General features: G+C 51.3%; 5 protein-coding genes across 5 annotated transcripts; 3 read left to right on the top strand and 2 right to left on the bottom strand.

The window, feature by feature from the left end:
* Positions 1 to 70: 70 nt before the first annotated feature.
* On the top strand, positions 71 to 2,699 carry EsH8_X_000648 (FAD-binding oxidoreductase; the record flags this gene model as incomplete). The annotated part of the gene is made up of 4 exons (XM_083274736.1): positions 71 to 128; positions 1,094 to 1,482; positions 1,598 to 2,424; positions 2,546 to 2,699. 4 exons carry the CDS (start codon positions 71 to 73, stop codon positions 2,697 to 2,699), a joined length of 1,428 nt encoding a protein of 475 aa, XP_083120128.1.
* Positions 2,700 to 3,544: 845 nt separating this feature from the next.
* Positions 3,545 to 4,874, top strand: EsH8_X_000647 (Zn(II)2Cys6 transcription factor domain-containing protein; the record flags this gene model as incomplete). Its single annotated transcript, XM_083274735.1, has 2 exons — positions 3,545 to 3,613; positions 3,762 to 4,874. The coding sequence occupies 2 exons, from the start codon at positions 3,545 to 3,547 to the stop codon at positions 4,872 to 4,874; spliced, it is 1,182 nt and encodes a 393-aa protein (XP_083120127.1).
* A 1,926-nt stretch (positions 4,875 to 6,800) lies between these two features.
* Positions 6,801 to 8,350, bottom strand: EsH8_X_000646 (uncharacterized protein; the record flags this gene model as incomplete). Its single annotated transcript, XM_083274734.1, has 3 exons — positions 6,801 to 7,458; positions 7,513 to 7,936; positions 7,996 to 8,350. The coding sequence occupies 3 exons, from the start codon at positions 8,348 to 8,350 to the stop codon at positions 6,801 to 6,803; spliced, it is 1,437 nt and encodes a 478-aa protein (XP_083120126.1).
* Positions 8,351 to 10,198: 1,848 nt separating this feature from the next.
* Positions 10,199 to 10,981, bottom strand: EsH8_X_000645 (class II aldolase/adducin family protein; the record flags this gene model as incomplete). The annotated part of the gene is made up of 1 exon (XM_083274733.1): positions 10,199 to 10,981. The coding sequence occupies one exon, from the start codon at positions 10,979 to 10,981 to the stop codon at positions 10,199 to 10,201; it is 783 nt and encodes a 260-aa protein (XP_083120125.1).
* A 2,296-nt stretch (positions 10,982 to 13,277) lies between these two features.
* On the top strand, positions 13,278 to 15,221 carry EsH8_X_000644 (uncharacterized protein; the record flags this gene model as incomplete). Its single annotated transcript, XM_083274732.1, has 7 exons — positions 13,278 to 13,684; positions 13,730 to 13,796; positions 13,847 to 13,903; positions 13,958 to 14,005; positions 14,055 to 14,668; positions 14,728 to 14,925; positions 14,978 to 15,221. 7 exons carry the CDS (start codon positions 13,278 to 13,280, stop codon positions 15,219 to 15,221), a joined length of 1,635 nt encoding a protein of 544 aa, XP_083120124.1.
* Positions 15,222 to 15,275: the final 54 nt, after the last annotated feature.

Below are 15,275 nucleotides of genomic sequence, written 5' to 3'. Positions count from 1 at the left end.
TACAGGGCCGTACACGGGAGAGAGGCCAGAGTAAGTTGCGTGGCCGCCGGACCTACGCTGGGCTTGATAGATGTACCTGTTTTATATTTCGATCCTGTCGTTGATGCCGCGGAACTTTGAAAGCTGTGGTGGCTAGGCATGCCTACCGCCCACCAACCACATGACTCCTCCCACAACGGAGGCCCTCAATAGGAGATTGAAGGGGCGGTGTGGGTTACGAGGTCATTGAATCGCATTTCGATACATTCTCAGATGATGACGTTGTACCGGGTGTTGAATACTGCAGTCGGTCATGAAGAATATCAGCAGGGATATTACTTGTATTGTCCCTAGCGGAGATTTCGCTCGCCAATTGGGGGAAAGTGAGAAGATGTATCCGTACACTAGATCCGGCACAACTTAGGGGCCCCCACCTCCACCCCGCTCCCCCACATTTTCGAGAGGTAGCATTGCGCCGCGACCTAAACGAGGCCTAACCGAGAAGCAAACGAAGAACAAACCGAGAAGCCAAACGAAGAACAAGCCGAGAAGCCAAACGAGCTAAAGCTCACAGCGTTTGCCTCGTCCACTCGGCCAGAATCTCTGGCATCTAAATGTGTATATATTCGTTGAGGGCCTTTGCTCTTCCCCAGCGGTAATTTGTAGCCTTATTAAGCCAAAATCAACACCGAAGGCTAACATATTGTCCGGCTCTCTTTATTTATTTATTATTATTGTTTTGAGATTTACAAGATGGCCAAGAAAATATCCTCAGCCTGGTTGCTGCCTTTCATGGTGGCACAGGGTCTCGCCGCTCTGCAGAGCAACAACTCATGTGTCAGGCTTCCCTTCCCCCGACTGGTTCGTTTGTTAGCGACAACATGTGGCATGATACTAATGCACGTCCTCGTCACAGTGCTCCCAGCTTCGTTTGGAGCATCCCAATCACACCTTCTTTGGGAACTCGTCGACATATAATTTAGAGGCCCAAGACAGCTATTGGTGTAACTAAGCCCCCCCAGACTGCACACCTTCAGGGTCTCCATGCAAGACTAGAGCCTCATCAACGTCATCGTGCGTGTGTCGTGCAAGGCTGACTTGAGTGTATGAACAGCAACGACCGCCCGCCTGGCACCAGCATGCGTCTTCACCCCGGACTCGGCCGAGCTCGTCGCCGACGCAGTCAACCTCTTCCGGGAGAACAACTGTTCCTTTGCGGTACGATCAGGCGGCCACTCGCCAAGCAAAGGATGGGCCAACATCGATGGCGGCGTCCTGCTGGCGACCACGGACCTTAACAACCTGACCCTCGGAGACAACCACGTGAGCGTCGGCGCAGGTCTGAGATGGGGTTCGGTTTACGATTTCCTCGATCCCCATGGGCTCGTGGTCATCGGCGGCCGTGGTGCCGGCGTTGGCGTTAGCGGCCTCGTCCTAGGCGGTGGCGTGTCGCACTTCACGCCGATGCGAGGGCTCGCTTGCGATAATGTCAAGGGTTTCGAGGTAAGGAAAGCTAGGATCAGCCGGAAGATGCAGGGCGAACCCTATTGGAGAATTACAACCATCCACCCGGCTGCAGTGGCAGATTGATAAGTTGCTGACCACTACTTATATATAGATCGTGACCGTCGATGGCCAAATTCTCCAGGCGAATGCGGAAACACACACCGACCTGTGGCAGGCCCTCAAAGGTGGCCAAAACATGTTCGGCGTCGTGACCAGGTTCGACCTCTACACGTACCCGTCGCCGCGTATGCACGACCTGTCGGGCCAGGTTCCCATGACGGACTTTGACCAGGTCGCAGACGCCTACGACAGCTACATCAACAGGCATTCGGGTGAGGACGCGGCCGCGGCGCTCGCCGTTAGCTTAACCAGCTACTACGTAACCTTCCTGGGCGATCCCTTCTTGCAGGTCGACGCGCTCAACACGGCCGGGGACGGCGGCGGTCCGGGGTACCAGCAGCCCTGGATCACGAACAATGTCACCCGGGAGCTCCGCCTGCCGGCGCCGCTCGTCGACCTGCAGGGCCTCCCGTTCAAGTCCGTGAGCGAGAAATGGGGGACGATGGCCGAGTTAGCCGCCGGTGCTGAGACACCCGCGCTGCGGTACGACCTGCGCACCATGTCGTTCAGGAGCAGCCCCGAGATGCTCAAGCGTATGAAGGCCATATTCGAAGACGAGGTGGCGGGTTTGTCAGGCACCGTCGCCAACTTCTCGGGCATCGTTGAGTGGCAGCTGGTCACCGAGCGGGCGATCACGCAGGGCATCAAGAAGGGGTCTAACGTGCTCGGGCTGGAGGGCTCCGGGCCCTTGATCTTGTTCGCCATGGCCAACAGCTGGTCCAGCGCCGCCGGCGACGAAGCGGCGTATGGCGCGGGGCAGCGAATCGTCGAACGTGGTGAAGTGCTGGCGAAAGAGCTTGGACTGCACGTGCCGTTCGTGTATGTACTCCCCTATCCCGCTTCCCATCCCCTCTCTTTCCCATCTTCAAGATCCTTTTCCTCATGGACCCGAGCAAGCTCGAAGTACGAACTCGAAACTGACCATGGGTGTCGCGGTTAGATACGCGAACTACGCTGCCTCGGGGCAGGACGTGATTGCCTCTTACGGCGCAGAGAACTTGTTGAAGCTGAGCAAGGTCAGAGCCAAGTACGATCCCGAGGACAAGCTGAGTCGTATCCTACCAGGCGGGTTGAGTGGGCAGACCACCTTGTAATGAGCTCCAGACCAGGCCGCTCAAGGGGCCACCATTCAATTGGTATTCGCAGCGGCCTAACCCATCGGTTGCTAATGGACCTCATTTTTTGCCAAGACCTAAAATTCATATTTTACTCCAAGAACGCCGATATGTAAATATTGAATTGCGCAAATATTTCTCGCCGTTCTTGGTTAATAAGTATAATTAGCTCTACTCCGCCCTTGGCAAAAATGAGGTCTATTGGCACCCGATGGGATACATTTCTTCCTTTAGACGGATTACGCGACGGGAATCTCGGCCATCTGGTGTATTATAATAACCATTTCCCTCCACGGGGCAAAACAGAGATCTCGCACTTTGAGAGGTGTTGCTGCGTGCTCAGCTCGTCATTCTTTTTTGCTGGCGATGTCTACGTATCCTGTCTTGGAGTCTTCTTTCGGTTTCTCCCTCTTCAATCAACCATGAACCTGGTCCGACACGAAATACCAGCCCAGATCTACTATGTAGTGCCTCACGCCTATGGTTACCAACGGAAGATCAGGCATACCTATCCAATGCAACTGCCGGCACTCCCGGGGGCCCCGGAGACCCCGGAGGTATCGGGGGGAGTCAGATATGGGGCTGGTGTACGGGCTGGGTACCAGATCCACCCCATGACTTTGTCGGTGGGTCCCGGTACACGCTAATTACGTAAGCGTACTAGGACTAACTTGAATAGGCTCCAAGATCGTATTCATACCGCTTCCCTCCCTAAGGTATTACGAATGCGCGCTGGCTTAATCCTCTCCGCTTCCTTCATACTGCACACACCATCTTCTGATTGCTATTGCAGGGCTCCACTCGGACGCAATCTGCTGACCAAAATGGGTGAGCGCATGGCACATCGCAAGTCGCGGACCGGCTGCATGCCGTGCAAATTACGGCGTGTGAAGGTAAGGCAAAAAACTACCATCGACCCCCCTTTTTTGCAGGCCTACCCTGCAGCTTCTTAATTCACCCGTCGTTCAGAGCTGGTTCCCAATCGACCGCCCCTATCGAAGCGGAAGATGAGTTTGCTGACTTCCCTTGCCATCGAATCAGTGCGGTGAAGAGAAGCCCTCGTGTTTGCGATGCGTTCGCCGGCACCAGAAATGCGTATATCCCTTAGTCGTCGGCACCCCCGAGGAGCAGCTGGCGTCCGATGGTCTTATGCCCAATGACCCGTCTTGCTCGTCCAGTCGTCGATGCTCCGCCACGCTGGGCGACATCACGAGGCAAGAGGAGTTGAACCTGATGCATCGTTATTCGACTGAGACGTGCGAGACATTGAGCAACGGCGTGCCGGAGCACCTGCACTTCTGGAAGACGACAGTCCCAGACTTGTCCCGCAATCACGCCTTCATCGTGGAGGGGATCCTCGCCCTCGCGGCCCTTCATGCCGCCTCCTTGGACTCGTCTTCGCATGGGCTCTATACCCAATACGCCATCCAATACCAGACCTCGGGACTGGTCACTTTCCAGCGAGCCTTGCGCCACATCGACGAGGACAACCTCCAGGCCATTTTCGTCTTCTCCGTCATGCTGACTGTGCTCGGCATCGCGATATCGGACGCCTACTCGGAGCACGAGCTGTCCTCCCCTTGGGGCAGCCTCGTCTCCGTCCACAAGCTCCTCAGGGGCGTCAAGGCGATCTCGATGGATCATGATTCTTCGATCAGGACGGGTACCGCCAGCCCCCTTTTCCAGGAGCACCGCCCCGTTGAGAACCTTTTGGTCATGCCTAGCGACGAGGTCGCGGCCGCCATGGCCCGCCTGCGCCAGCGCGCCCAATTTGTTAGCAAATACGCCAGCCGCGACAGGCATACCGTCTACTCGGACGGCATCAAGGCGCTCGAGGCGGGGTTTGATGGTTTGGCCAATTTTCGTAGAGTCGGCGTCGTGCTCGCGGTGCCGGCGAACTTTGGCCACGAGCTCGCCCTGCTCTTGGAGGAGGGCGACCCCATGGCCCAGTTGATCTGGCTACACTATGGTGTTCTGGCGCTCAGTATCCATGACCAGTGGTGGGGGCGTGGCTTTGGGATCCGTCTCATCTCGCAGCTGTCCCAGAGCCTTCACGACCTGGACGTTGAGTGGGACACGTGGACTGAATGGGCGAGGCGCTGTGCCGGTTCGATAAAGGACGCGCCGAGATTTGACACGAAGACATTGAGGTAGTAGGACGTTGGGCACATTCCAGCCTCCTCCGATGTGCCTTGTCATTTTTATGCGATGTATGATACCTTTGGAGTTTCTTCTGCCACCCTCGCATCGTACGCCGATGCACTGGGGCAAGGCCTCGGAGGCAGCAGCAACTGCCGCCGCCATACCAGGAAAAAAAAGACCGAACTGACCCAATTGGTATTAGCTCAGTGAGCTGAAAAGGGCTTGGGAGAGATATTCTACGGCCCTCGTGCAGTGAGGAGTGACGTGCCGAATCGTCCCTCCCCACCCCCAGACCAACGCCGCAAGCCCGCCGGGCGCTAGAGAAGTTACTGACGTACTCCGCCGGTCCCCTCGCCCGCAATGGCCTCAGGGCCAACCGCAGGCACCCCACTGGCCTCTAACGGCCTTTCAACCTCCATGCACAGTCTCCTGCGAACCCCTCCTCCCCCTACCTTCTTACCCCCACAACCGCAGGGCCTTACCGCCCCCCTTTCACCTATCTGGCCTTTGGGAAGGGGGACACAGTCAGCCACAGCCGCATGCTAACAGGCCTGGGAAGGCCAGGCCCTCTAAGATGAGGCTCTGGACCTTGTTGTAGAAGGGCTAGACGCCCTTATTAGAATAGCCCCAGCCTAGCTCAAAGCTATAACCTAGGACCTATTTAACTCCTTTACCTGGTTTGCAACTGTAGTATTCTTGGGGCCCACCTCTAGTCCTAGAAAAATGTATGCCTAGGCTGTTGGCACCTGTAACAGGTTAAACCCTGAATATGGCTAGGCTTTGCCTTGGCTGAACGCTCGGCGACCCCCTGGCGAATACCCTGGTATTCTGCCTCCAGCCCTAGGCCGAGCTTGAGCAGCTCTGAATTTGTCCTAAGCAAAAGTGGCGTTGGGTTATATAAGCAACAGAGCGATTTGGATTTGGTGTTCGGATTGGGGTCACGAACCATGTTATTCTGTACTTCGACTCCAGCAAGCTACTTAGCTTCAAATAATGATGCTATTGTAATTAGCAACGATGACAACCCAGAAGATGACAGACAGAAAAAGGTATTCCGTCACGACGATAACCGAGCCAGCGGCGGGGAAGCCAATGATGAAGGCACCGGGGTTGCAAATGCCAAGGACCAGTAACAACAAAGATAGCACAGGAGGACGCAATGCCAGAAATAACAGCCCTAAAAGTTGCTTATTACTTTGTTACAGCTGATGACGCTTGTCTCATTGCCAGAAGCGAAGCAAATACGTCTCCACGGTGTACGCAGCAGAGCTCAAGGGGCTAGTATTAGCGCTACAAACGATTCTCGACATACACAAATCGTCCAACCGCCCCGGAAAATGCGCTATATTCACCGACAGCCAGGCCACCATCCAAGCAGTACAGAACCCCAAGTGCCCATCAGGACAATACATCCTTATTGAGGCGATATGAGCACTTGAAGAGGCCTGTAGCTGAGGGTGGGAGGTCCAATTCCGCTGGATCCCGGCGTATGTCGGTGTGCCAGGCAACGAGATGGCAGACCAAGCAGCCAGGGAAGCCGCCGGCTTCAGCCCCAATGCAGGCGCCCAAGCCGCACCACCACCGGAGCCGGAGCACCTACAGACCCTCAAGGCAACCACAAAAACCATTGTACGCCAGATAGTGAAACAAAAGTGAGAAATAGCCTGGGATAAGTCCCAGAATGGTAGGGATCTTTATAATCTTGGGGCGCGACTGGGAAAGTCAACACTAGATATACACAATGGGACATATAGAGCGATCAGCTCTGCCATCACATAGATGCATACAGGCAAGATCAGGCTGCAGTGATATGTCTACGAAATCAACAAGGCTGACACCAATGAATGCAGATGCGGCCACAGAAGACAGACGGCGCAACACATCATCCTGGAATGTAGAGACTGGATAGAAGAACCTGTGATTCCAACGTCAAGTCCTCTAATACGGCTTCATCAATGCTTCAAAAGCTTTCCTTCCGAGATCGTCGTGGAACGTGTCAATCCACATAACCTGCTTCAAGAGCCTGCGTGTCTCGGTCCAATGTAACCCGCCCGCCGTAGCCTCCAAATTTGCACGTATATACGGCTCATTAATATGATCAGCGGAGATTAGAAGCACATATACCAACCAGATATCAATCGTCTTCTGCAGGTCTGGATTTGAATCCTTGGCGGCTGCGTACGAAAGCTCTAGCCTATTGGCCAGAGTTTTGCAGTAGTGTTGCTCGTGCAAATCCGGAAGACGAAACGTTGTTGCTAGGAAGGCCATCATTCCAAGACGAAGGCACTTGGATATATCGTTTTCGAGTCGGTCCTCGAGTTCTATGAGCCTGGAGTGCACATATCCCAGACATTTTCGCATAAAGGTTCCATCAACTGGGGTCTTGTGATAATAGTGTCTGTTGAGTAGTATCGCGGTATACTGAAGATGCCGAAACACCGTCGCCAATTCAGGTTCGACAAGACCATCGACACAAACCATGTCTTGGGCATAATATTGGTCCGTAACGTCAACAGGGAATGTGGGTTCCTTCCAGACAGAGCTGTCGTAAATTGGTGTCCAAAGATTGGTGACGAGTGAACTTGAAAAGTTCAGGCTGCAATACGTAAGTATACATAGTAGAGAAGATTGGTGCCAGGTAGCCACATACCGATCAATCGAGAATTGTATTACTGGATTATAGTTAATGGCACCGAAACCGCCTCGCAGGCGTATTATCTCTGATAGCCCTGCGGCATGCAATTTCGCAGCATCGTAGTCGCTGAAGAGAATGGCGATCGACGCCAGGATGCTAATAACGTAGAGTGTTATATCGTTCTTGTACGCACCCGTATCGGATAGTCGTTCGTTGAGGATAGGCAAAGTGCGTCTGAGATGCCGGAATGTGGCACTTGACAGCGGTCGTCGTAACATCAAGTCGTTAGAAGCAGAGGTCAGAAGTAGAATGGCGTGGAAACACAGCTGTTCTGAGCAAAGCAATCGAAAACACGACGATGGGTCGTCGTCAAAGTCAACTAAGATGCCAAAGTATTTAAATGGATATAGTGTGTCCCTGATAGGATTATGCCTAAAGTCTAAGAGCGAATGCCTTAATTAGTAGCCCTGCTATAAGTGGTTCAACGGCATTGCTTACATTGATGCATCATATTCTGAGAGAGAACATCCATCTTCTCTGGAAATGGGAACAGCGCCCAGTCTGATGGCGACGGCATAATGCACTGGGTCCTAAACGCATGCCTTCGCCCTGGTCTTTCTAAGAACTCTGATTCAGATATAACTCGATCTTCAGTTTGGATCGGCTCCCGTTGGGGGCTGCTGTTTTCGTCCCATTGCTCGGATTTGGCTGCTCGAGCAGCTTCGCGCTTTGAGCGACGGGAACCCGGTTGCTTGTTCTTCTGGCGCATGCAATGACGCCGTATGAGCTGCCTTTCGGAGGATCCAATCTTGGCGCATCCGTCGGTTGTCACGAAAGCAAGCTGCTGGGGCATCGTGATGTTCTACTTTAGGACATCAATCTGGCCTTGATGTGCTTACATGTCCGCAGGGGGTCTCCTTTTATATCTGTACCTCCAAGGTTGGTATTACTAAAGCATCGGTATGTGGTCAGAATAAGCGGGGCGACCACATTGTTTTCCACTTTGGGACATCGCGTCACTCTTAGCCAGCGGCTATGTATCTTCCTGTTTCTTAACACTAGACAGCATACCAGATTGGTTTCCGTGTTGGGACATAGAAAATTACACTCAAACTGTTAGCCAGCAGCTTGTTGCGTACCCAAGACAGTATCTTACAAATCAAGATCGTGTACAATGCGATATAAAGCGCCTTGCTCAACAGAATCATGTATCAATATTTTCAACACCTTTGCATAAAATTTGACATCATTCTCATTCAAAATCTTGTGGCATACGATGGCGTCTACTGTAGCTTCTCTTTCCCTAACACCAGAGGACCCTTACACCTTCTTGAAAATATTCATCAAACATCAGATACGACCGAATCCCAAACCGCCGTTGGAATCAAACTCAGTCGCGAATAAAACTGCCGTGATAACAGGTGGCAACGGCGGCCTTGGTCTAGAATGTGGGAGAATACTACTCTCTCTCGGTCTTCCCCACCTCATTCTCGCTGTACGGTCTCTTCCAAAAGGGGAGGAAGCTGCAGCCCCGCTGCGCAAACTATATCCAAACGTCAAGATCGACGTATGGCAATTGGACATGGACTCTTACGAATCCATACGTGCTTTCTCTAGGAAGTGCGCAGCACTTCCTCGTCTGGATATTGCATTGCTTAGCGCGGGTATCATGAACATCGAATGGGAAGTCAACTCGTCCACGGGGCACGAAGAGATGTTCCAGGTAAACTACTTATCTACAGCACTACTTGCCCTGCTCCTGCTTCCAGTACTCAAAAAGAAACCATCATCCAACACTCCAGGTCGGCTCATGCTAGTCGCGTCCGGCGCGGCACTGATCGCCAAATTCTCAGGGCGGGATTCACTTCCTCTCCTTTCCGCGTTTGATGACCGGAAAGGATGGAGCTCGTCCGTCGCCAAACAGAGATATGACACCTCCAAGGGGTTGGTGTTGATGCTCACGCTCAAACTGGCCACAATCACGAGGGCAGAAGATACCATTGTCAACGTCGTCGACCCGAGCTTCACCCCAGGAACTAGCTTCTTCAACAATCTTCCTTTCCTCATGAGGGTATTTACCTGGCCCTTGACGAAACTGCTAGGAACCTCTGTGAACAATGCGGCTTGGAGATATGTCGATGCCGCTGTGGCCAGAGGTAAGGAGAGCCACGGTAGTTTTGTGAGTGATTGGGAAATCCACCCGTAAGTCTCGCGACTTTCCGGTTTATTGTGGCCAGGCGTTTTTTTACTGACTTGCTCCAGATTCCATCCTTTCATGTACACCGAAGAAGGCACTAAATTCATGCATCGCCTTTGGGATGAGAGCGTTAAAGAGCTAGATTTCCCAGAGGTGCGCCAGGCGTTGGAGTCGTTACTTTAATGGGTCAATGAATTAATAGTCATTGGCTTCGGTCATGCTATTTACATCTTGGGAGGCTATTGATTTACCATAATTAACTTCGACTCGATTCTCTAGATACGATACTTACTCTCTTTCTTAAACTTGAAATAAAATCCAATTCCCCATTACCTTTTTAAAAAATTAATTGGATAACCATCATAATATGCACAGCGTGGCAGCATTGATACGGGTATGCAATACTAAACTTGCCAGCACAAATGTGTTTGACGTCGAATGTATGGTTATCTTTGGCAATACCCCATCAAATGAAATCAGGACTGTTTGTTACGACAGTCTGTTTTACGTTGAATTAATGTACAAAGAGTTGTTTCCAACCTCTCTGACCCATAAGTTCCATGGTCGTGAAAGAGACCATCTGGTCGTGTTGTCAGATGCCGCACACTCTTCTTCACTCAAACCCTTCAGGCCACCTGCAGTTCCAGTGATACCATGAAGCATCAATGCAGTAGTCTGAATGCCAGCGTTTTTCTGGGTGTAGATAGCGCGCATAACAGCCAACTCAATGCTATCTGCCACAACAGTAAGTCCATGTCCACGCATTAGCGTGACGGTGTTGCCGCCGTCAAAGCATTTCGCCAGTGCGGCACCCATATTCTCAGTCCGTACTAGAAGATCTGGCACTTCGCCCTCCGTCATGTGGTCCGCGGTATCGAACACCGGTGAGCCGCTCGCACCTAGAAATCCGCACATATGACTGACAGCCTTGAGTGGAACACCCGAGATGGTGTAAGGTACCACGGCCTCAGAGTGACTATGGACAACAGCTTTGACATCAGGATGTCGCTTGTATATCTCTGAGTGAATCCGTCTTTCAGCGAAACCTTGAGAGGTGGTCGGGTCGGCGGGTTCAGCGTCTTCAATGTTGTAAATTATGATATGTTCAACTGAAGAAATTTGGGCCGGGGCGATGTTGAGAGACATTACAAAGGTGCCAGGGCGGAACGGGTGGCGAAAAGATAGATGGCCGTAGGCATCAACGACTTGGTGGTAATGGAGGATGTGAGAGCCATCAACGAATTTTCGAAAATACGTCTGGAGTGCTATGCTCTCTATGGAAGCCATATCTATTTCTAGGATGGCAATAATTATTTTGACGCAAAAATAAATGATTTGGCAGTGTTCATATTGGGAAGAGGAGTAGATAGTTACACGAGAAAGTGCTCGGACAGGTTGGAACACAACTGTTAGCAAGGTCGGAGATGATAAGAGCCGACGTCAAAGCGAGAGCTCTGGCTGGTTGCAGTCAAAAATTCTGCATTGTGGTTGGATGCCAGAAGAACATTCTTATACATAAGCATCCCGGTACGTATTCCGCCACTGTGCAGCACGAAAAGGTCATTTTGCTCTTGCCTGCTGTGGTGGTTATGACGCACATGACTGGCATTTCTCCTCATTCTCAAAAGAAAGACAATCTGCCCCCATGGAAAACGCCACAATTCGTCAAAAACCCTTGGCGACAATAATACCCAATTCGTTCCTATTTGTCAGATGCGGTGATTAGAATCATGCAGAACATGCTAGCTAAGAATCTGATTGCGTGCGGAAATAGAAAGACTTACCTTGAAGAGAATATCGGGAAGGATATCATATGAAAACACGATATGCATTGTTGATAGTGAGCGCATAGCTACCAATTGTCGAGTGTGGCACCGGAATAGTGGCGCCTGGTGACCTGCCTCGTGTATTCATAGAAGTCGCGTACACTAATTACAGCGGCAAGGTGGCCAATCATTTGTCATGTATTCGTGGCCAATATTAAGCCTTGTCATACTGATGATCTGTGGTAGAGGCCAAGAGGCTATCATGTGTATTGCGGTTGCCAACCCCAACGCTACTATCGTGATTGATGGGTGACTACCTATGTCTCAGTGTCGCAAGCTGAGATCTCGCCTCGCGACCAGCTCTTCTTCTGGACCGTAATTTCGGTTGTCTTCAACCGTAAGTCGAATACTTGTTTTCACTGAAAGGAAACCATCCTATTTTTTCTCTTTCGGGTATCTGCAGCTATTCAAGCTGACACACTAGGACTTTAGTCTCGATTCCAAGGTGCTAGCTGGAGATGCGTCGCCGATTATAGGATGGGCCAGGTATTAATTGTATGATCACGGGATCTATGGACTATGTAAAACTTCGTAAAGATCACGTTGGTTCTGAGCTGATCCCCCTCTTTCGTCCATATCATCTATCCACGGCACCCGCCCGGACCTCGGCATTAACAAATGTCTCGTTCTCGCAATGTTCCAGAAGCTGCATCCCTGTGGCTCTGACTTAGTTGGAACCAATCCCCCAATCAGGCGACCCCAAAGGCGAAACAGCTGCAGCTTCCGCCACTTGTTTGCCGTCTCGCAAGACAAGGGTGCCAGTCCTTCTAAGGTGGCAGTTCAGCACAGATTGGTGCAATCTAACCAAGAAAAGTCACTATTTGTGATCATCCTCCATGCATTTCCCAATATTAGCTTTCCGCTAGTGCCGGCTTCAGCAGAGGCGGTTCTGGGGTAGTGGGACACCCCACAGTACAATCTACTGATTCAATTTGCTTCAAATTCATTTGCCGGTCATTCTTTCCGATGTTGGACCAGGGAGGGTTGAAGTTTGGGGAATGGGGCACGGCAGATGGAATACGGCCACAAACACTGTAACCCAAGAAAGCTATGACGGGCGCACTTCAATTAATACTCCCTAGCCCCAAGTTTACGTAGTAAAGATGCTGGCGGGGCGTTCTATGGTCCCGTCTGCCATGTTTCACAGGGATTAAGCTCCCTACCTCGGCTTTGGCGACATCTGGCTTTCCTGTTTCGCAAACCCCTCTCATGCTTTTTCAGCTTCGTTCGAGTAGGCAACGAACATCTACACGAGTACCAGACTTCGAGCTGTCAGTTATCTGGATTTCAACCCAAGAAGCAAAGAAAACCGATCAGGCGACAGAGAGTTTAAGTCTCCCCAACCGTCATGGCGCTCGGTGAGGCCCTACATCCTTCATACCGCCTCGCAGATGTTCTGCAGCAACCACTATGAGTGGATGTTCATCGAGGCGATGAAAGGTTTGAGGTAGTTGAAGATAAACTGATAATGGGACAGTAGCAGCTGCTGCGCTCGCAGGTGGCGTGGCCTCCAGTATGTACTTGGACGCCAAATACCATTTTTCGAAAGACATAAAGACACTACGCGGGCGACGAAATGTAAGGGAAGCAATCGAAAGATCCAGTAAGAATTGCAACATAAACCTGATATTGCTGTATTGACCAGAATTGTAGTCAAAACGAGCCGCGTGTCGCCATACTATATCTTCGAGCAAGCGGTACAAAGACGGCCTTACGACGAAGCTATCTGGACCCGTGGTGGTAGCGTATCGTGGAAAATGACCTATGATCGCTCAAATCAATATGCCCAGCTTTTCATCTCCTGTGGGGTCAAGCCCGGCGATTTCGTTGCACTCCTCATGCAAAATTCACCAGACTTCGCTTTCGCATGGATGGGACTGCTCGCCATCGGTGCCGCCCCTGCCATGATTAACTACAACCTTGCCGGGAAAGCCCTCTTGGGCTGTATTGAAATCAGCACAGCAAAGCTAATGCTGGTTGATGGTGGTCAGGAAGTCGTTGCAAGATACACAGATGTACAGACGGAATTGGATCTGAAGGGCATCAAGGTTATCGACATCGGCGACGAGAGATCGCGAATTTACCAGATGGACCCCATCCGGCCTAGGGATGAACTCAGGAAGGGAGTGATGCCCGGCGATGCAATGGCTCTATTCTATACAAGGTAAGTTTATCTCTTACCATCTGTCTAATTGTCTGACACGCATAGTGGGACTACAGGCCTGCCCAAAGCCGTTCTATTACCTGCTGCAGCAGCTGCTGGTTTGTCTTTGCAGGCAAGTCCCTTCCTATCTACCGGTTTGTTCTGAATAACTAATCCGCGTAGAACGAACTTGGTTACCACCCAACCAATGGGGTAGATGAGAGATGCTACATCTGCATGGTCTGTAATCCTGCTAGTTTTCTTCGCTAATTTAGGCTAACCTGAAGATCATAGCCATACTACCATGGAACGGGTGGCATTACAATGATATCACAAATACTGGTAAGGTGTCTTTATCCCACCCACCTTTCGTCTTCTAAGTTAGTTATAGGCGGGGTCAACAGTGTGTATGGCTTCAAAATTCAGCGTCTCAAACTTCTGGGTCGACGTTCGCGATTCCCATGCCACCTGGTTTGTGTACGTCGGAGAGACCCTTCGCTACCTGCTAGCAGCACCACCTTCGCCGCGGGACAAAGACCATAATGTCCACGCTGCCTTTGGAAACGGCTGTCGGCCCGATGTGTGGAAAAGATTCCAAGAGCGATTCGGTGTCGATACGATATGCGAGTTCTACAACAGCACAGAAGGTGCCCTGGGCTTGCGCAATCTGTCCCGGGGAGACTTTTTTGCCAACGCCATTGGGCATCATGGGCTTCTACTTCGATACAACTACAAAAATACCATGGTTCCTGTTGCCGTTGATGCAGAGACCGGTGAAATTGAGCGGGATCAGAAGACAGGATTAGCTATCCGAGTTCCATATGAGATTGGCGGAGAGATCCTGACAGAACACCCTGGAGAACGTGCGTTCCCCGGTTATTTCAACAACGGGGATGCGACAAACAAGAAATTTGTCAGAGACATTTTGCAAAAAGGAGACTGTTACTACCGAACTGGAGACTCGATGCGGAGGGACAACGATGGAAGGTGGTTCTTCTTGGACCGGTAAGTCGTCATGCTCAACAACACCGTAATGGAACGCTATTTGCTCATATTGCCTTCAGTCTGGGCGACACATATCGCTGGAAAGGGGAGAATGTGTCTACCGCAGAGGTTTCCGAGGTCCTCGGTGGTTATCCAGGAGTGAATGAAGCAATCGTCTACGGCGTCCAACTTCCAGGGCATGACGGCAAGGCCGGCGCAGCAGCACTTGATATTGCCACAGATCAAAAGACATCGTTTAACTTTGTCGATTTTCTCAAGTTCGTTCCTGTTTCAGGAGAGCATGAAACACTAAGACTAACTTGGACGCAGCTATGCCCGGGCTAGGCTTCCTAGATATGCGGTTCCCATATTCATTCGAATCCTAAACGAGGGAACTGCAACACACAACAACAAGCAGAACAAGGTTCCGTTGAAGAATGAAGGGGTTGACCCGAGCAAGATCCAGTGCGGTGATCGGATTTTGTGGATAGAGCAACGCGGCAAGGGCAACACCTACGTCCCGTTTACGCAGGACGACTGGGACAATCTTGGCAAAGGAAAGGCGAAGCTATAGTGAGCATAGAATGGCAAGTTTGCACAATTGGTACGTAAAGATCTTATAAATACG

This window comes from Colletotrichum jinshuiense, chromosome 10 (genome assembly GCF_051148585.1).
Source record: "Colletotrichum jinshuiense chromosome 10, complete sequence".
NCBI classification, from domain to species: Eukaryota; Fungi; Ascomycota; class Sordariomycetes; order Glomerellales; family Glomerellaceae; genus Colletotrichum; species Colletotrichum jinshuiense.
This window is presented reverse-complemented; position numbering and strand designations above follow the sequence as displayed.